This window comes from Pongo pygmaeus, chromosome 6 (genome assembly GCF_028885625.2).
Source record: "Pongo pygmaeus isolate AG05252 chromosome 6, NHGRI_mPonPyg2-v2.0_pri, whole genome shotgun sequence".
NCBI lineage: Eukaryota > Metazoa > Chordata > Mammalia > Primates > Hominidae > Pongo > Pongo pygmaeus.
In genome coordinates, this window is record NC_072379.2 from 116,427,477 (window position 1) to 116,449,000 (window position 21,524).

The following is a 21,524-nucleotide window of genomic DNA, read 5'->3' on the forward strand; positions in this document are numbered from 1 at the left end:
TGCTTCACTATGAAAGACAGACTAGATATGGCAAGTAACTGCGCATTCCTTCTCAGTGTGTTTTCCCAGTCTTCTCTTTCAAATTAACACTCAATGGGCATCTTGATACATGACTAAACATATATATTCATGGTCAAAACCAGGCTAATAGAGGATATCTAGTCACTCATTTCCTCCTTTGACACCTGTAGAATGTTATCTGAATAAAATGGTTTTGCAAAGGGATGGGATAGAATTTAGAAAGCATCACATTACTTCAGAGAGTGACTTTTCTGTAATGGGTCTTAGTTGTTAAGAACAGATGCCTAAATAAGGTGATGCCTAAAGTGATGCCTGGGGCTACTCAACTGAATTTAATGTTCACTAAGGATTAACTGCTCACAAAAAATACTGTATTTGTGAAAAATTGACCTTGTCTATCAAAATTGGCTACTTCTAATAACTAGCTTTTATAAAGTCTACTTGTTTCCTCCTTTACATAAACAACTACAAAATGTATTAGTCTATTTTGGAGAAACTCTTAAAATAGAATGAAATTGAAAATTGCTAAAGTGTTATAGTTATTTTCAGTTAGATATTTCTATGAATTAGTTATTTTATACACTCATGGTTTAAAATCCAATTTTCATAATATAGTTGCCAGCATCTGTGAATTATTACAATTTGAAAAGATTTGGAATGCCATAACTTTTTAAAAATGTTCTGCTCTGATCTTTTATTTCCTTTCTTCTAACTCTGGGCTCAGTTTGTCCTTTTTTCTTTTTTTTTTTTTTTATTATTATGCTTTAAGTTCTGAGATACATGTGCAGAATGTGCAGGTTTGTTACATAGTTATACACGTGCCATGGTGGTTTGCTGCACCCATCAACCCGTCATCTACATTAGGTATTTCTCCTAATGCTCTCTCTACCCTAGCCCCCAACCCACCGACAGGCCCCGGTGTGTGATGTTCCCTTCCCCGTGTCCATGTGTTCTCGTGGTTCAACTCCCACTTATGAGAACATGCGGTGTTTGGTTCCTGTGTTAGTTTGCTGAGAATGATGGTTTCCAGCATTATCAATGTCCATGCAAAGGACATGAACTCATCCTTTTTTATGGCTGCATAGTATTCCATAGTGTATATGTGCCACATTTTCTTTATCCAGTTTGTCATCGGTGGGCATTTGGGGTGGTTCCAAGCCCTTGCTATTGTGAACAGTGCTGCAATAAACATACTTGTGCATGTGTCTTTATAGTAGAATGATTTATAATCCTGTGGGTATATACCCAGTAATGGGATTGCTTTTCTAATGTCTTGAGGTATGACATTTAGGTTATTTTGGATCTTGTCCTTTTTTAATGTATATTACTATAAACTTCCCTCATAAAACTGGTTTGCTGCACCCCATAAGGTTTGGTATGGTGTTTCCATTTTTGTCTCAAGACATTTTTAATTTGCCTTTTAATTTATTCATTGATCCATTGGTAGTTAAGCATGTTAATTTTCATATATTTTTGAATTTTCTGAAATTTCTTATTGATGTCTAATTTCATACCATAGGTCAGAAAAGATATTTGATATGATTTCAATCTTCTTAAAATTAAGTCTTGTTTTGTGGCTTAATAATGACCTATCCTGGAGAATGTTGTGTGTGTGCTTGAGAATATATTCTGCTGTTGGAAGAAATGTTCTGTATATATCTAAGTCCATTTGGTCTAAAGTGTAGTTTAAGTCCAATATTTCCATATTGATTGGATGATCTGTCCGTTGTTGAAAGCGGGATATTGAAGTCTCCTACTGTTATTGTATTGCTCTAACTTCAGATCCTTAAAATTTGCTTCATATGGAATACCACAAAAAGTTCTGAGATATTGATTACTTATTTTATGAATGTGTGAGGCAACTAGGAAGGCTTTACTGCGTTATCTCTTTTAACACTCATGGACAACCTGTAGGTTTTTTTTTTTTTTTTTTTAACTACAGAGAAAATGTAATAAAAAAGATTTGCCGGGCACAGTGGCTCATGCTTGTAATTAATCCCAGCACTTTGGGAGGCCGAAGCAGGTGGATCACTTGAGGTCAGGAGTCCAAGACCAGCCTGGCCAACATGGTGAAACCCAGTTTCTACTAAAAATAAAAAATTAGCTGGGCGTGGTGGTGCATGCCTGCAATCTCAGCTACTTGGAGGTTGAGGCTGGAGAACCGCTTGAACCTGGGAGGTGGAGGTTGCAGTGAGCTGAGATTGCACCACTGCACTCCAGCCTGGGTGACAGAGACTCCATCTCAAAAAAAAAAAAAAAAAAAAAGTCTCATGCCACACAGCTAATATATGGCAGTGCTTAATTCATCCCCAAGGCTGTTTACCACCAAAGACTATATGACCCCTCAATGCAGCCCCCACTTAACTAATGCAGTTAAGAACTGCCAACACTAGGTGCCATTATAGGGTATTGACTCTCAAAGATTTTTGACCATGACCCACAGTTATATTTTGTGTCACATATACATACATTCCTACATCCACATGATAGAAACAAAAGTCTCACAAACAGTTCTTGTATTGACTGTGAGACAATAAAAGATGACTCTGACATTTTCTAATTTTTAATGCTAGTTGTAACGCACTAAATTGCTATAATGACCCACTGGTATTATACCTGTATTTGAAAGCCCGTTCTAAATGTCCTCTTTAGACATCTTGCAGTCTGCCCTCAATTACAAAAAGTGCATTTGTTGAATGTTACTGACAGTCGCATGGATCAATTACTACAAATCATCTTAATAATGTATTCCAAATTTGGTTTTGTTTTCTCACCTCTAGTTCTTGAGCACACTAATGCGATCTTTATCTTCAGAAAAGCTGCTAATATAAAACACAATGCCTTATCACTAACAAATCAGATTAGATATAATCTAAGCAGGTGTATGTGAGCAGGAAAAAAAAACACGTTAGAGCCACCTGAATCTAGATATGATCTATGATTTTGAGAGCATTCAGTTTTGTTCTCAAGATTAGTGACATAATCTTTACTATATATTGTTATTTTTAAGGTATGTGCAGTTTTGTAACAGCAATACAATGCAGGTATGTATACTTCATTGTAAATAACCATTCTGGTGAAAAAAAGGCTTTCAATGACTTTAGACAAGTAAATGATTCTTGGTACAAAATCATACTTCTTTGGTATTTATGAAAAAAAAGGAAGGTGTTTTAACTCTGAGCACCCAATTCCTGGTGCTCCATTTAAGTATTTAAGATGTTTCTAATAGGGTTGAGTCTTGCTGTGAACAGCTAGTGAAATACTAACATGGGAGGGCAGGTTTTATGAGCATTACTAAATTGAACACAAATTATCTGTTGCAGAGACTACAAAGAGCTATAGATAAAAAGTACAGCAAAATGATTTCACGAAATCAATATTTTATTCAGTGTCAAAGCATCTTAACTCAGTTGTATAAGTAATTTTGTCTGTAATTTTAGAAGTAACATTTGTAGAAAATATCAATATTATCAGTTGTGTTACTAGAAATAATATTGAAGGAGTTAATTCTGAATTTATTCATTTATGCAGTTATTTATATCCACTTAGGTACAAAACTTTTGTAAGAAAGATAACACTTTTATTGCATTATAATTTCATATTTTACAGGAGTCATAATGCAAACTTATAAGCATAAATATATACATGATGCTACCAAATGGCAATGTAACCACTAAGAGATTTAAAACATAAAAGTAGAATTTAACAAGCAAAATACTTAATATGGCTTTTAATGGAAAATAACTGTTTAAAAATGATTTGTTATTGCCCCATTCTAGTCATTCCCCATCAAGTGAACATAAAATTAGGATCTCTATTTAAAATGGTACAAGTTATCTAAGCCAAAGTTATACACATTTTGTAGCATGTATGCAGTATGATTTGTGGACTTCCTTAAATATACATACATATATACATATATACAGATATACAGTACACAGTTCTGTTTTAATACCCCTGAACATCTTGATTAAAACAATTACAATTTTTCTATTATAAAACTACTTGAAAAGTTGGCATAACTTCCTGGTATTGAAGTTCAATCCTACAGAATTAAAAAAAGCAACAAAATGTTGGTTATAAATACATTCTTTACAAAAAAAAATGAATAGTGGTCCCGCACTCATAATTTATATTACAGTGAAAACATTTTATCAATTTAAAGGTATTTATATCTTGTTGTCCTTGGTTTCTGTGTGAAATAGAGGAAGTTAATAATGAGAATATTGTAGGCAGGCCTATTTGTTAGGTTTTTCTAGGTGTTCATTTTTGTGTAAGTTCCAATTCTCTTCTTTTGAATTGTTGTTGATTTCTATTTGCCTTGTATTACTGCTGCTGCTGCTTCTTTTGGTGTTCTGGGAACACTGGGTGACTTTACTTCTAGGAACAGGAAGAAAAGATTTAACTCTTGAAACACCCAACTCAGTCTTTGATTTACTGTTGCTGCATTCAGTAGTTTGATGGCTGCTGAGAGGACTGACCTCCTGTAAGAGACGAGAAACCACACAAGTTTATCACATTTGCCATTGTCACAAACTTATGAGCCCTACCCCTGCCTCCTCTTTGAGCAAATGTACAGGAGTTTCTCTCTAAAACTATAGGTTCTTGTGAAAAATCAAAAGAAAATGGAGAGGAGAAGCTGAGTAATTAATTTCCTATAGACTTACTGCATGATTTTCATTAATCCCTGTCTGGTTTTACAAAATTCCTAAATACAGGAGTCAGTGAATCAAGTGCTAAGGCGTCGATCTCCTTACCAACAGAAACTTCACAAAATTACAGTCATGAGGAAATCACCAAATTGGAGTAGTCCAATTTGTAGGTAGCTGTACAAACTATGTCACCTTGGGTAAGTCACCTAACTTTTCTGCTTTCTACTTTCAAGTCTTAAAAGTGAACTTTTTACTCAATAATCAAACAATCTGGGGGCATATAGGAGAAAACATAAGAGAAACATTCCTTCCCTAGCAGAACCTACATTCATCTATGGTTAGGCCACTCAAGATCTTCCATACTTGGAAGCTGCATGTTCTCATTTCTCTAGTGTTTCAGAACTCCTATGATTACCTGGTCAATGTCTCTCATTTTGCCCATGCAGAATCTGAAAGCTTGGATAGGTCAGATGATTTGCTCACAGTGAACGGAGTGATGAAGCTGGGACAAGATCTCAGGTCTCCCAACTTTCACTCAAGGTGTTTTCCCTATATTGCATTAAATTCTGCAAACTAACAAACATGACATGACTCCTACTAAGTGAGCTACTCTGAATGCCTCTGAAGGAGCTGACCTTGATAACTTCTCCTTTTCAAAAGTAATAATGCACCCAACAGCAATATAACCATTAAAAGATTTAAAACAAAACTAAAATTTAACAGGAAAAATCTGGCTTCATCTGGCAGTTGCATTCTCCTGGGTATCGTCTTATATGACATTGGAATCACCTGGGGGAGCTTTAACAGTCATTGGCTGGGCCCTATTACCAGAGAGTCATATTTAATAGTTCTGGGGTGTGGCATGGACATACGATTTTAAAAAATCTTGTGGCCAAAGAACACCTAGCTTAACTCCTACAATATCCTTTTTCTCCACTGAGCAATTAAATCAGGGGTCCCCAACCCACAGGCTGTGGACCAGTCCATGGCCTATTAAGAACTGGGCAGCACAGCAGGAGGTGAGCGGGGGCGAGCCAGCATTACCACCTGAGCTCTGCCTCCTGTCAGATCAGCAGCATTAGATTCTCATAGTAGCACAAACCCTCTTGTGAATTGTGCAAGTGAGGGGTCTAGGTTGCCCAGTCCTTGCGAGAATCTAATGCCTGACGATCTGAGGTGGAACAGTTTCATCCGGAAACTACCCAGGTCCGTGGAAAAACTGTCTTCCACGAAACCAGTCTCCGGTGCCAAAACGGCTGGGGACTGCTGTCCTAAACGGTAGCATTTTTCTTAGCCTTCTATAAGTCACACATTGATAATCTTTCCCTTCAGAGTATTTCAATCTCTAAGTATTTCCCAAAGTTCTTTCTTTAGCCCTCATTTATCTCCTGCATTTCCACCCCACTAATTCATTCACCTATATGTCTAGCCACACTTCAAATTCTTTCTAAAACTGTACTTATTGCATTTCCTCAATACTACTCATTTCTAAAGCCTTTCCGCTTGGCTCATTACTGGCTAATGCTGCTCTCCCAGTGAATTTAGCAGGAAATCCTCAGTTATCTTTAGCAGCTGCCTCTCTCTTTCCTCACCAACCTAATCCAATGCTACCCACAAAATGGGCAGAGAATTAATTATGGCTGTGTTGGTGTGAATAGGAAGGTAAAAAGGATAAGTCCTCACTAACTGCACAGAACAAGTCCCAACCTTTAAAGCATGTCACTAAAGTTCTTTTAAAGTTTGGCTCCAATCCCCTATTTTTCCTTTACTTCCCTGTTAAAGCCCAACACAACATGTCCATTAAACTACCCCTACATCACCGCAGTGAAATCTCTTGGTGTCAGATTTTCAGACTCAGCTAATCTTAAGTGGAACAGCAATGTAACTCTAATATATACTTGGCTAGAGGTTTGGGAAAATATAAAAACACTGAAACAACAAATATGTAATGGAGAATAAAGAGGGGACAAATCTGGGATCCAGGCCACCTGCATTTACAGGGAAAGGAAAGAGAAGTCTAGACTGCAAGAAGCTAGCTTAGAAAGGCAAGAGCTTCCTGACAAAACGAAAAACAGATGGGCTCGGTTTTAACTACGTCCAAGGAAGCCTGGAAAAAGGCTGAGCTACATCTGGTGAGGGAACACAACCTAGTCCATCCTTGTCACCTCCATGTGTAGTTGATGGTATGTTAAAGGTGAACCTGCTTAGTATGTTCTGCTTTTGTTTTGTAAAGATGCTTATGCTGTCAATTTTCCAGAAAGAAAATGAGAAGTTACATTTCTTGTCATGAGTTGGACGGTGATAGTCACAACTGTAAAAACAGTGCAGGTACCATGATCCAATCTCATTTCTCCTAACAAGAAATTATTGTTAAGTCTGCAAAATGGGACTTGGTCATGGGCCTACTAAGACCAATTACAACTTGTAATTTGGTCTAAAACACCAGCAACTCAACACATACATAGTATTCAGAAAACATGAAATATGGCATTATAATAAGGATAACAGCTAGTTGCTATACAGAATCCGGTGGTGAGGGGAGTTGTTTAATTTTGCCATTATTGTCAAATCCACAGAGTTAATGCCATGGCCCAGAGGAAGGAAAGGAGACATACACTGTTCTAGTCTGTTTCTGTACCTGCAACATGATGGTGAGGGGGAGTGTACCTTCATGGTCTGAGGCAGGAAATGTCCACATGAAATAAAGTACTGAGAAGTATCCAGAACAACTAAAAACATGTAGTTTGGTCAGTCCCTGGAAGTGTGAGGCTAGAATGGAAGGAGTTAGGATGAGAACATGGAGAATCACTTGGGCTTAGTGTGAGCCACAGCAATTCAAGGCCAGGAGTGCAAGAATAGAGCAGGTGACCGATGCGCAGCATCCTGCCTGAAAAGTGCTCCTGACACCCTGGAAGTCAAGCCTAGGAGGCAGCGGAGTTTAGGAGCAGGAGAGTTACAGGTGTTTAATGCTTCCTGGGCTAAAACCCCTAAATTATCAGTATTAAATGTATAATGTTTACTATCCATGTTGCCATGCATGTTAAACTCAAAGAAAAACTAATTTGTGTAGAAAGGCACTGACCTAAAGTAAGTTTTATTTAGCCTTAAAGAAAAGAATTGGTAAATCAGAGCAATTCATTCAATACACAGCATCTACTAGAAGCTAAGAAGATACTATAATTCCTCTAGATGGGAAAGTTGCGGGCAGGAGGAAAAGAACAACATGTAGGGAAGGTGGCATTGGGGGTGAGTCTTTAAAGAGGCACAGGACTGTGACAGGTGAAGAGAGAAGGTTCTATGGGGAGGAGTACAGAGGGAAGTAGTAAATTACATGTAAAAAAGGAACATGTAAAAAGTTACATGAAGGCATCTCAATCCCTCTAAAGATATATTTGGAAAGAAAGAAATGGGTGGAAAATGAAGATGACAGATCAGGGCTATGTTTTAGAGCAGTGGGTCTCAACCCTGGCTGCATGTAAGAATCACCAGGGAGCTTTAAAAAACCCATTGTCCAGGCTTCCCCTCAGACCAAGACCAGAGTCCAGGCCCTGAGGTTAAAAAAAAAAAAAAAAAAGAAAAGAAACCTCAAGTGGATTTCATCATGCAACCAAAGATGTGAACTTATCCTTTCAGAGGATTAGTTTGGATTTACATAAAAGGAAAACATTTATTAGCATTTGTTTTTCCTGTTGATTTAAATATGTATAGTTGTTTTTAATTCAGAAGGCCTGCTAAATGCCACTTGATTAGTAAACCCAATTACGCTCCCTTACTGTTAGAGCAGTGAGGAGTTATATTGTTGCAAATAATAAAGATAACTTACTCATTTTTGTTTTCCAACAGATAATGATGGTGGCAGGGCCCCTCTCCAATGGAGGCATTGCCAGCCTTCTGGCCATGAAGGAGAAAGTGATTTCAACTAACCCAGGGAACTCTTACCTCTAAATGGAGATACTTCCTGATAACAGAAGAAACTGGGCATCTAACCCAGAAATACCAGCTGAGTAGGAGAAGAGAAAAGGCATCAGCCAGTCAAAGTTTCAGAAGGCTGCCAACAGTAAGTACCACTTTGCCCTCTGCTGGCAGCTTCTGAGAAAAACATCATCTAGCTCTTGGGGAAGAGTCCCTCCAAATAAGTGTCTTCAGTGGGCAAAGGGAGAGAAAACTAGGAGGCAGCAGTCCTAATCCCCACATCAAACTGCACATTTAAACAATAACATAGTTTTTTTTTCTTTGTATAAGAGCCCAGATAGTATAAAATGACTCGTTTTAAAAAATATCTTTTAAACAAAGCTGCCCAGAACTTTGAATTTCAGTACTACTTTTTTTTTTTTGTGGACAGTACCTTATTGTAGCAACTCAATATGGTCATGTCACAGAGAAATAGGGGTATGACTATTTCTTCATTAGACATTTAAACAGCAGCCATTCTCTATTTTTACACAAGAAAGTGATTTGGGCTTATGGGGAAGGTGGCTCACTGTTCCTCTTGCTAAGATCCTCCTGGCCCCTTCCACTGATGATGTTCCACGAGGAATCCTAAATTCTCGGGTCCTAGAGACTGGCATCCAGTCAAGCATAGCTCAGAGCAAGCCATAAATACAGGGGGAGTGAGTTGAGGCTTTAAAGATGGCAAAGGGATGGGCCCTAGACTGTTTTCCAACCAGAACGCTCAGTGCTGACTCCAGGTCACCTCCTTAGGTCATCCTCCAAATTTTGCTGGGCTTCTAATTGTTCCCAATTGAACAAAAAAAGGCAGACATTATGATAGAGTGAGCTTGAAAGCCATGCTTTTCTTCACAGGACATCATGTTAAATTTTTTGTATTAGAGCTCCCAGCCGTGTAAATTCCCACTCCCATACCTGCTCTCCCAATGCATGCAGCTCACATAGTTCCACATGTAATAGCCAGGATCAAAACCTAATGAAGCAGTGAGGGAGCGGGGCTGTGGGGCCCAGTGCTGCTAGGTGATCAGATAAGGCTTAATAACTTAATAGTCTCACCATGCTTACTTTATAATCCTGCTCTCTGTGCCCCACCTTCCCACCCACACACACGTCTTTGTAAGCCACCTTGGGAGTAGATGAGAACAGGATGTGAATGGCAATCAATCAACATGGTTTGGTGAACAAACCATATATTACAAAGTGCTTCTGTGAAGTCTGCATCCTCACAACGTAACTAATGAGTGAGACATTTCTCATTGTTTCTGCTCACCCAGGAATACCATGCTGTGCCAGCTCTTGCCATTTATTAACCAACTGATAATGGTGCAGTGCTGTAGTCATGGAAGCTATTTCAAAAGGTTAAGGAAGTCTACTGGAATCCTGGTTCTTCTAGTTGCCATTCAGACTTATTTTTAAAGTCTCACTGAAATGTAATGCATGTTATGGAAAGTCAGGATGAAATAAAATTGACATTTTTTTTTTGCAATGTATAAGACCTTTATGTTATCACTCAGTGCTTTGCTTTGTTATAATTAACTCTAATTTTCTAAAATGCAGGAAACCTTAGGAACAACCAAGATAGTACCCCCCGCATCCACAATTTTGTTTTCTGTGATCTGGAAATACACAATTCATAAAGTTGCAGGCCATTCTAAATAGCATGATGAAATCTTGCACCATCCTACTCTGTTCTGCCCAGGATGTGAATCAACTTGTTCATTTTGTCTACATTACCCACCCACTGGCCACTTAATAGCCCTCTAGGTTATCAGATTGAAGGAATATAGTGTATATAAACTTTGGTACTATCTTAGATTTCAGGCATCACCTGAGGATAAGGCAGAACTACTATATTTCTAGTTTTGTCATACAAAATGAAAAAAAATGGAGATCTCAACAGACACCCAAAATTTTGGAATCAAATCGAAGGGAAAAAAGTAATGCTTTTCTATGTCATTTTTTCCAAAATATTCTATAAGCACTCTTTCTAAAAACTAATGAACACTTCTTAGCTTTGGTTTAAAAAAATAACTCTGTGATTCACACTGAAAGATGATTTGTGAAGTCAATTCCATAGCAATCATCCTTTGTTCACTTTGGGGAGAAAGGGACACTTACCTTTTGTGACACTGGCATTCTCAGATTATTAATAGTTGCTGAAAGTACAGGGTTGTTTCCAGAACTATCAAACATCCTTAAATCATCCCTGGAATCAGCAATCTAGAAAATACAGAATTTGCCCAGTCATGTCTCCACAGTCACACTGTGCATACTCAAGGCACAGCTAAATGGTGGAGAAATCACAGCAGAAGTGTTACTCTTATCCTCTTCCCTGCCCCTCAAGTCCTGAAATGTTCACATGAAAGACCTGAAGTCTTTATGTAAAACTGACAGCAAATGCATGAGAAACATCCTCTAAGGAAAAAATCCCTTTAAAAAGTCAAAAGAAGACCAGAAGAACTCTCTAGGGGAAAAAAAAGTCACTTTGCAAGTAAAGAAAGGATATAAAATTTGCAAGATTTTAATCATTACCTTACTTTTCCAGTGGATATATATTTTGTTTCCAACAAAGTTAAATAAGAGTGAATTCTACTTTGTCGTAGATATTACGACGATGCAAATAATACAGTTGAGTGTCTCAGGGGAAGCTGAAAGTTACAACCACTCAAAAGGCATCTATCAAGGCAGTTCGGTGAAACCTGCTGCAGATACCAGAGTGCCAAAACAGGTTGAACTTGATGCTGTCCATGTTTTCTTCGAGATTTCAGGTCACTGGTTTCCATATTTGGTCTCAAATTTCACAGCTTAAAGATTATGATGATATGCATTATACAAGCTAATTATTTTTCTCATTTGCAAAGAAAGTTGTTGTTCGGTCTATAACATAAGTCTGCTGTGATGCTTGTTATAATTTTCTTACTGATAGATGACTGATATGCCAAATTTAGGAATGTGGAAAGGAAAAAGATCTGAGGAAACTCAAATTTAGGCTTATATAAGAAGCTGCCCAGGCTGGGTGCAGTGGCTCACGCTTGTAATCCCAGCATTTTGGGAGGCTGAGGCGGGTAGATCACCTGAGGTCAGGAGTTCAAGACCAGCCTGGCCAACATGGCGAAACCTCGTCTCTACTAAAAAGTCCGAAAATTAGCCAGGCATTGTGGGGGACACACCTGTAATCCCAGCTACTCGGAAGCCTAAGGCAGGGAGAACTGCTTGAACCCAGGAGGCGGAGCTTGCAGTGAGCCAAGATCCCGCCGCTGCACTCCAGTCTGGGCGACAAGAGCAAAACTCCGTCTCCAAAAAAAAAAAAAAAAAAAAATGCTGCCCAAATGAATTGATGTGACTTGTACTAATGCAATTAACATACAATTTTAACTTCAGGTCTCGGAGGAGTTTGGAAAAGCAGGCTTCACAAAGTAGAGCTCCTTTATTGTATAAATGATATTTCGGAAGAAACGGCCTTTCTAAGCAAGGTGAGGGATGGTTTGATTTGGAGCATTAACCATGCTATTCAATAAGGAATTTCTTTCAGGGAATTGTGGTCCCCCAAAAGTCTCCCAGCTGTTGAGTAGAGCCATTCAATGCCCCCCATTTGTACTGCTCACCTTGCTGATATCAGACTCAGACTTGCTGGAGCACATGCTCTGAAGTTCCTTGACAAGATCTGCTTCGTCATCCGAACCCAGAGAGAGTCTCTGATCCAAATTCAACGTCAGTGATAGATCATTCTCTAAAGACCTAACACAAAGTTCAGAAAAACGTTTTTCAAAGTGAGAACAATTCCCAATTTGGAAATCTAGACACTGTACCTTTTTTGGGATTTGGTGTGGGGTAGGGAAAATGTTTTTAATATCCTTTAAAGTATTTCATAAATGTCATTTAATGCAAGAAATTTCCACAGGATTTTGATAACTCCTACTCAAAATTCTTCAGAGGATAAAATTTTGTTTCACAAAGAACTTCACTTTGATGTACAATATTCCAGGCTCCTTACTCTTGCCATTTCTTGTCTCCCAGGCCAGATAGGATGCTAAACACTGTGGCATAGGGGACAATGTGATAAAACGGGACAAACACGGATTTCAAACTTGGCTCTATTGCTAGCTAGTAATATGGCCATGCACCAGGTTTTCTTAACACTTCAGTTCCTGGGTTCCCTTTTCTGTAAATAACTCTTATGTGTACATCCTAGGGTTGCCGGAAAAATGATACAGGCTGTTGCAGGTCATGGATCTAGCTGTGGTCCTGGCAGAAAATAGCATGCCATGCAGTTTCCTTCATCTCCCTTCTCTCTCTTCACCCTCCCCTCTTCTGTAATGCTGCAAACCAGTGGACATGATCCTAAATGTTACCTGCCAAGTGACAGGGCACACAATTTATTGGGCCATCATGGGGACCTATTTACAAACTGCCTAAACATTTCTATTCTATAATTGTCCAAATCATCCTTTATACCTCGATATTTGTATGCTGAAATAGTCTATTTCTTAGGAACAATATAAGAAATTATCACTGTAAATTTATAGCACTTAAAAATCACGCCTGTAATCCCAGCACTTTGGGAGGCCAAGGCAGATGGATCACAAGGTCAGGAGTTTGAGACCAGCCAGGCCAAGATGGTGAAACCCTGTCTCTACTAAAAATACAAAAATTAGCCAGGCACGGTGGCAGGCACCTGTAATCCCAGCCACACAAGAGGCTGAGGCAGGAGAATCGCTTGAACCTGGAGGCAGAGGTTGCGGTGAACTGAGATCACGCCACTGCACTCTAGCCTGGGCAAGAGAGCAAGGCTCTGTCTCCAAAAAAAAAAAAAAAAAGTCATACTGTTTCTGTAAATCTGTGGAAAAGTCATCTAATGACTGTCTAAAAGTTCACAAATGCATAAACAGAATTTGATCAAATGAAACCTATAATATTTCTAACCTTATTCAACAAATTATAAGCAAAATAGTCTTCATATTGCATTATATTAATCTTAAGGAACAGTTTAGATGTTATCCAAAGACACCATTAGATTTCAGTTTAATATCAGCATTTGAATGACATATATAACTTTTTTTAAAACCATATTAACATAATAGTCATTCAAATAATTGAGAACATGGAACATTTAAAATAGTAATTGAAGTTACTTGATTTATCTTTGTTTGCTGTGAGTTAAATTTGAAAGGGGAGCTTACTTTTGTTTTGACAGAGAAGCACTCCTGTTACAATTCAGCTGTGATACAGTCTTATTTTTCATACCTGTTAAAAAAAGAGAACCATTTTCAACAGATCATTATCCCTGTGCCTCTTGAATTTTCAATAGATCATTATCCCCGTGCCTCTTGAATTCTGTATTTAAAAGAAACAGACTGTGGACTTTGCAGTACTTTCATACTGTTCTTGGATTAGTATCCAGGATTTGAGGAGATTTTCCCCAGGACAGAGACTCTGGGCATAGCCTCCTGCAGAGGCACTGTGGGAAAGTCAAGGAATAGCCAACTCCCTCGAGTACATTTTGATGGAACTCGGTACAACTAACACTACCTGAAGCTCAAGTCAAGAATCCTGCATTTCGCTTTTATGGATGGCCGTTCTTCTCTTTAGTCAAGTCCCTAGTTCCTTAGGCCCTTGTTCTCAAAGGACCAAAAGAAGATTTTAATACCTGCCTTTTGATGATGGTAATCACCCTTTCTCTACCTTTGTGTGCATTCTAACACTACTATGTAATCAAGTATAGTTTTTGATATGTGGCATTAGCCATGCACTTGTAGAAATTTAACTTTTAACAGCTTTTGCATTATACAGAAAAGAAAATGTGAACAGGGTATAAAAACTCACAGAACTTAAAAAATGCTGAAAATCATATAAATGTTTTTTAAACTGCAGATTATGACATAGTTAAAAAAGAGAAAATAGTCTATTTCTTGCTGGAGGTATACTGATGCATATCAGTTATATATACACACAAATGCAGAGGCTTGCGTGTACAGATCATGGTGTAAAATATTTTAGACTCAATGTTATGAATGCATTAAAACAGTTGCTTTTGAGTGAATTCTAAAAATATTGTTGTCAACACAAATTTTCTCTAAAGAATGTTTTTGAAAAGTAAATATATCCTCATTAAAAGCAGATCAAAGAAAATTACTGTCGAGTTTCTTTAATCATACTTCTGTCATTATTGTCCAAAGCACTGACTAGTGGCTTCTACTAATTACTACATAGTGCACAGCCTTGGGCTCTGCCCTAAAAGCCTGGGATCTGACATCATTGGCCTTTCTGTTTTAGGTCAGGAAAGAAATGGGCTGTCTCTTTATCAAATTTGATAAGCTTCCATAGTGATCTGCATGCAAAAGGATTCCTGTGTTGGTTCTTTTTTTTTTTTTTTTTTTTTAACAAAAACCAAAGTCACCCCAACCATTGTAATAATCATATATACAGTGCAATTATTGGAAAAATTTACCATTATAAAAATAACGAGAGGCATGTCAGTCATGGTTTCTAACCCAACTACTGACTCATGAATTATATACTTTGTAAAGTTAACTTTTAGAAATTTCCTTGTTGAAGTCAGTGTAAACTCTTGTAGGATAGTTTTATTCTGTCCAAGAAGTTCATGCTTCAAAGAGTATAACATTTGATATCAAATAGTTCTAAAACTAAAATTATTAAAAATACAAATAATTTCAAGTCTATTCATCTTTTTTTTACATTTAGCATAATATAGTTTTCTGATCCAGACTCTTCCATGATACTGCTTTAAATTCATATTCATTTTATTGATTCTGTTTGTCTACTCTAAAGCATATACCAACAATTAAGTTAGCTCAAAAAGTTGGTCTTAAGCTTTATAGAGATTCTAATAAACTTAGAAATGACGCAGTGAAGAGCCTCAATGGGTGTCCAGTTATCTGAGTACCCATAGATCATTGCATGTCTAACAAGATTAGGGTGTCATGGACTACAGAAAATAGCACTGGGCTTGCAAGAAACAATTACAGAACCGTATATTTCCAGGAGAGGTGACTTGGAGCAGGTGCCCAAGGATTTCTGAACCTCAGTTTTGTTCTCTGTAAATGGAGATCATTATCATTGTCTTGGAGCTTTCTTGCATACTGAAAGGACTAACAGCAATGAAAGGTATAATCCTTGCTACAGAAAGTCATCTGGGGGTCTATACTAAATTAGTGGGCTGGAGTCTAGTGATTCTTACTCCCTAAATCAAACACTCTGACAACTTTGGGAAGTAATAACAAGCTCTTAAGATCAAAACAGTATCTTATTATCAATATAAAATACTGATCTTTTTAAAAGTATAAGAAAATTCATTTTATTCAGTAAATTTTCATTCAGTCACTTAAAAAGGGGTCACAATTTGCTATCATGCACTTAGGGTAATTGGGGAACCCTAGCATATATTGATAGGATTAAAAAAACATTAAATTTTTATTAAAATTAACAAAATACAAACTTAAAAATGAAAACATACTCAACTAAAAGCAACTTTTTAATATTTTTTAAATATAGGATTTTAAGCACCTCATTTAGAAACCCCACTGCTATAAAGTTGGCATAAAATTTCACAAAACAAATACTTTGAGAGGGGAGGTAAATGAATGACATAATCTGAAGTCCACAGTGCACATGAGGTAGAAATTTCATTTTTATTCCAATTTGGATTTGTTTTGGGAAGGACATTTATAATTTATATAATAGCTGATTATCCTATTATCAATGCCAAAAGGAATAGGTCTAACACCAGAAGATACACATGTGTTACATCTTCTTTGTTAGAATGAAAGCTTACATATTTTTCACTTGATGTCCCATCATATGAAATCTGTCCAATTTATTAGAATATAAACTCGATGAAGGCAGGAATTTTTTTTTTTTTTTGAGAGAGAGTCTTGCTCTGTCACTCAGCCTGGAGTGCAGTGGCGTCATCTCGGCTCACTGCAACCTCTGTTTCGCAGGTCCAAGCAATTCTCATGCCTCAGCCTCCTGAGTTGCTGGGATTACAAGCATGCGCCACCATGCCCAGCTAATTTTTGTATTTTTGGTAGAGACAGGGTTTCACCTTCCTGACCTCAAGCTATCCACTCACCTTGGCCTCTCTCAGTTCTGGGATTATAGGTGTGAGCCACCATGCCTGGCTGGAATATATATATATTTTTACCACTCTATTTCCAGTGCTTAGACTAAAACCCAGCACATGGTATATGTCATACATAAGAAAGAAATGTGTACACCTGATTCACCTGGAAAGGCCTTAAATGGGTATCAAATATGTCTCTACACATATTTTTTTAATGTAAGATTAACTTAGGAGTAACATAATAGGAGAGAAATATGCCAATGATTTTATTATGCAATAATGCAATGATTATACAAATTGTGGACACCAAGAGAAACAAATTAATAAATGACCATTAACAAGTTAAAGATTAATTTTGGAATTCTGGTTTGAAAGTGGTATTTTTCAGGTATATTTTTGGAAATGTATATTTTTGGAAATGTATCTACTATATAGTTTATTCCATGAAAATGTGCATTGAAATACTTAAACTTTGTTTTGCCAAATGTATAGTGATAAAAATGAAAGCATATTTGCTTTCAGACACTGGATCAGGTATGTCCACCTCCTTGAAGGCAGCATGCCTACCCCCGCCCTTTACCTTCAGTGCTTAGGTCTGGCTTATTCCAGGTGGGTAAAGAGAAGCGGCCAGACTTCCTGCGAGGACTGGTGTTCACCTTTCTCCAGGCACCACTCTCTCCTTTCTTCTTGTTACAACTGTTATAACTGGAAACTATGGATAAAGGGAAACTTCCTCCTTTGAAATCAGCTGTATGCTGGTCTAGCTCTGAAACAACACAAATCACAGCAGGGATAATGCAGTTTCACTGATTAAAGCAAAATACATTTCCGTTTCTCAAAGATATGGACTGTTCAAAATAATGCATTTATTTAATATCCAAGCTAGGGTTTTGTGAACCAGCACAAACTTTACTTGGAGGTCTAGAATTCAAACATTAACCAGTAATTAAAATCACAGTTCTGAAACACTGCTATAAAATGTATATTTTTCTAATTACAAAGAGAGAAAGCTCTCTAAAAACAACTTTTAAGAGGTATTTCATAAGGGTGTGAATTTCCTCTCCTCTCTGCAGAAACCCACATACCTGCTCTGGGGAGGGGACAGCCATGCAGTACAGCTTTATTTAGCAAGATGCTGAGAGCAGCTTTGACCACAGCCTGCTGTCCTTGGCTAGGGTGTCTTTTAGCAGTTGTCTGCCCAAAGCCAGGCTGTCTTTTCACAGAGGCTCTTGACAATATTGCTTCTTGAACTCTGGGTGCGATGACGCCATTCCACAGCTTAGACATCCACCTAGCAGGAGAGGGGCCGATTCATCCTTTAGGAGCAGGCTTCTCAATAATTATACACAATTCTATGAAAGGACAGTTTGAAGACTATGGGGAAAAAACGTTAAGTGTTTCTATAGATATGCTAACCTTTCCCAGGTAGTTTTCAAATAAGTGAAATTACCCAATACAAAAGTGTTTGAATCTGCCTCAAAAATACAATGTATTTCAAATGAAACTGATTGTTTACATGTCTCTCTCAGTGTAGAATCAATGCTTGAGTGCTGAGTGAATGAATGCATGAATAAATACATTGAAAGGATGGTAAATTTAAAGACTGAAGAAATCTGGAAAAAAGATTTCCTAGAAGTCCATGTCTAAATAGCTTCAACTTCTTTGTTACATCTCCTTAATAAGGTGCATATGCATTGTATTTTAATATTTCTGAAATTGGGATACTTTTTTTTTTTTTTTGAGATAGTTTCGCTGTGTCACCCAGGCTGGAGTGCCAAGGCACAATCTCAGCTCACTGCAACCTCTGCCTCTTGGGTTCAAGCGATTCTCGTGCCTCTGCCTTCCAAGTAGCTGGGATTACAGGCGTGTGACAACAGGCCTGGCTAATTTTTGTACTTTTAGTAGAGATGGGGTTTTCATCATGTTGGCCAGGCTAGTCTCGAACTCCTGACCTCAAGTGATCTGCCTGCCTTGTCCTCCCAAAGTGCTGGGATTGCAGGCATGAGCCACTGCGCCCAGCCTGGGATGTAAAATCACTGGCAAATTAAATCTGCCTGTCCCAAGGCAAGGGCTCCCTGGTGCGTGTGGGTGGGCTCAGTTCTATAGGGAGGATGGGGGTCAACCAGCTATCGCCTCAGGTGGACTGTTTGCATTAATAGCCAAAAACAGTGGGACTTCAGCCCAAATTTGCAGCACTCAATGCCAATTAAAATTCCATCAAAAAAAGATTATGCTCTGTTGCAGTATTAAAAAACACTTATATGATTAAAGGCTATAGAAACAAACCACATCTCCCAGGTTAGGAATGTTTTCAAAGCTATTAGACATTGCATAAAACTTTCAAGAATGATCAAAAACTATGATCCATCTGTTTTAAGTTTCTCAATGTCTAGTGCTACACAATCGGGGGAAAAATAAAAGTACGATAGGGGACACAGACAAAATTCTGGTATTCTACAGCATGAATCAAAATTATGCAGTTATTTCTAAAAGTGCTAAAGTATAAATATGATAAGCTGTGGACTGAAAAAAAAAATCAACTCCTTAACTCAGCCATTGGTAGACAATTCTCGGCGGCATTTCTGCCCATCTGGTGTCAGGTTTTGTTCTGAACTATCTTTTCAGTCTTGGAAGACAGAGATAAATGTCTCCTTCAGGAGCAGAGGGCAGAATTGTTTCCTGACCAGGATAATAAAAATAACATCTTCCAGGGCCAAGGGTCGACAGAGTTGCAGCATCCCTCTTTAGAAACCTTGGAGGGATGGGAAGGGGGGAGTTCCACAGCTGTGAGGCAAATCCAGCATCCACATGGGCTACTATGTATCACCCCCATGGGGCTCCAGGGATAAAGGGAATCTATGTAAAAGTGAAGCTCAGGCTGCCTGCTGTGTTGTGGGTGATGAAGTGCTGTGTCCCTAACTCAGCATCCTGAACCATGGCAGGCTAACTTGGTAGCTTGCAAACAGGGTAAAAATCTTGGAACCTCCATAATTCTTGACAAAGACTATATTCCATATAGGAGAGGTCAAAAATGATTCCTAAGAATCTTGAGACTCTGGATGTAAAAAAGACTTTAATTTAATTGACATAATAATGAAGAAAGTGGTAATTATATCAATAAGTGTATTTATTTTGTAGCAAAATTCTAAATGTATATTTAATATAGTACTTCTTTCCCACCAATTAGCTGTTATAAAAATGGTGGTTTGTCTTACAATAGAGAAAATATACATATACTTTTTAGACACAGGGTCTTGCTCTATCACTCAGGCTGGAATTCGGTGGCTTAATCAAAGCTCACTGCAGTCTTGACCTCCTGGGCTCAACTGATCCTCCTGCCTCAGCCTCCCAACTCAATAGCTAGGACTACAGGTGCATGCCACTATGCCTGGCTAATTTTTTTTTTAAATAGAGATGGGGTCTCACTACGTTGCCTGGGCTGATCTTTAACTCCTGGCCTCAAGTGATCCTCCCCTCTCAACTTCCCAAAGTGATGGGATTACAGGCATGAACCACCACTTCCAGCTAAGATATTATTTCTATCCTCTGCTTTCCAAAATAGACTTCTGCCCATGACACCAGAAACTACAGAATGAAATCTGCTTGCTGGTCACAGAACCATTACTAAACTGGATGGTAACAAATTTTTTCTCATTTCAATTTTCTCCTGATTTTCTATTTCATTAACCTTATTGTATATATGTCTGTTCTTATAAGATGCTTCAAAGGAAAACACAGCAAGTACTGAACATATGTCTCAAGGGAAAGCTTTTCAATTCGTTAACAGAATGCAGGTTTTTTGGAGGGTGTGCATATAATACTTGATGAAACTTCTTATGTGATACCTCACTCAGGAGACTCTGCATAACAAGCCAAACATAACTTGGATGAGAGTTTTCTAATAGAGGAAAAATCTAGCTCTCAGCAAAAATGCAGCTGCCCTAGGAAGCACACAGTAGGCAAGCTGTGGCCATCCTCTGAAAGAGCAGAGAGCACTGGCACTCCGTGTCAGTGACAGGAGGTAGCGCAAGGCAGCTTGGTCAGCATTCTCACCCTCAAACATCTGAATTGGCCATGTCTCTATTACAAGCAGAAAGATAAGGAAAAATGGCACTTACTTCACCGTCACTTGGGCATGCCCAGGAACTACAGGACAAGACAGGAAATATTTTGGTCCAAGAAGTGCTTCAGGTGTGCCCAAGCGGGCCAGGCAGGAGTTAAGCTGACGCCAGACGGACAGAGCCCAGTCGACAATCTTGCACACAGGATCGCAGGGGGAGGGCGCCTGACCTTTGAACTGGAGAGACAGGGAGGTGGAACCCAGGGGCTTGGTTTAGAACATTTTGTTTTTAGAAGCCCAAAATAAAAAATACAAAACTTTTAAATCAAAATTGAAAAGTAGCTGAATCTTATTTAACTGTACTTGGGATGGCTGAAGGAGGGATAATAACACATACTATAGTTGTGCAAACGTGTTAGTGTGATAAGCATTTTTCTCCTTAAATTCTCACCATGAGCCTGAGTTAGGCATTTTTACCCCGTTTTACATATCAGGAGCCTGAGGCAGGAAGAAAAAATAACCTGCCCAAGGTCCCACAGCTAATAGTGGCAAAGCCAGGGCTAGAGTCTATTTATATTTTTTATTAAGGTATAATTGACAAAAGTTATATATATTTGTGGTATATATCATGATGTTTTGATGTATGCATTGTGAAATTATTAAATTAAGCTGATGAACATATCCATCCCTTCACATACTTATTTTTATTTAAGATCTACTCTCAGCAATCTGCAAGTATACATTAACTACATAGGGCTTATCT

The 21,524-nt window shown here is 38.2% G+C and overlaps 1 protein-coding gene across 4 annotated transcripts in view; it reads right to left on the bottom strand.

Annotated features, from left to right (window-relative positions):
• Positions 1 to 3,382: 3,382 nt before the first annotated feature.
• Positions 3,383 to 21,524, bottom strand: part of CTTNBP2 (cortactin binding protein 2) — a 175,017-nt gene continuing 156,875 nt past the window's right edge. For all 4 annotated transcript variants that reach the window (XM_054496022.2, XM_054496024.2, XM_063667792.1 and 1 more), the window contains 7 exons: positions 20,820 to 20,998; positions 17,787 to 17,992; positions 17,282 to 17,467; positions 13,802 to 13,865; positions 12,227 to 12,359; positions 10,740 to 10,841; positions 3,383 to 4,505 (listed from right to left, as the gene is read on the bottom strand). In XM_054496022.2, the coding sequence (XP_054351997.1) occupies positions 4,260 to 4,505; positions 10,740 to 10,841; positions 12,227 to 12,359; positions 13,802 to 13,865; positions 17,282 to 17,467; positions 17,787 to 17,992; positions 20,820 to 20,998 (1,116 nt within the window). In that variant the 3' untranslated portion in view covers positions 3,383 to 4,259. The remainder of the gene's footprint in view (positions 4,506 to 10,739; positions 10,842 to 12,226; positions 12,360 to 13,801; positions 13,866 to 17,281; positions 17,468 to 17,786; positions 17,993 to 20,819; positions 20,999 to 21,524) is intronic.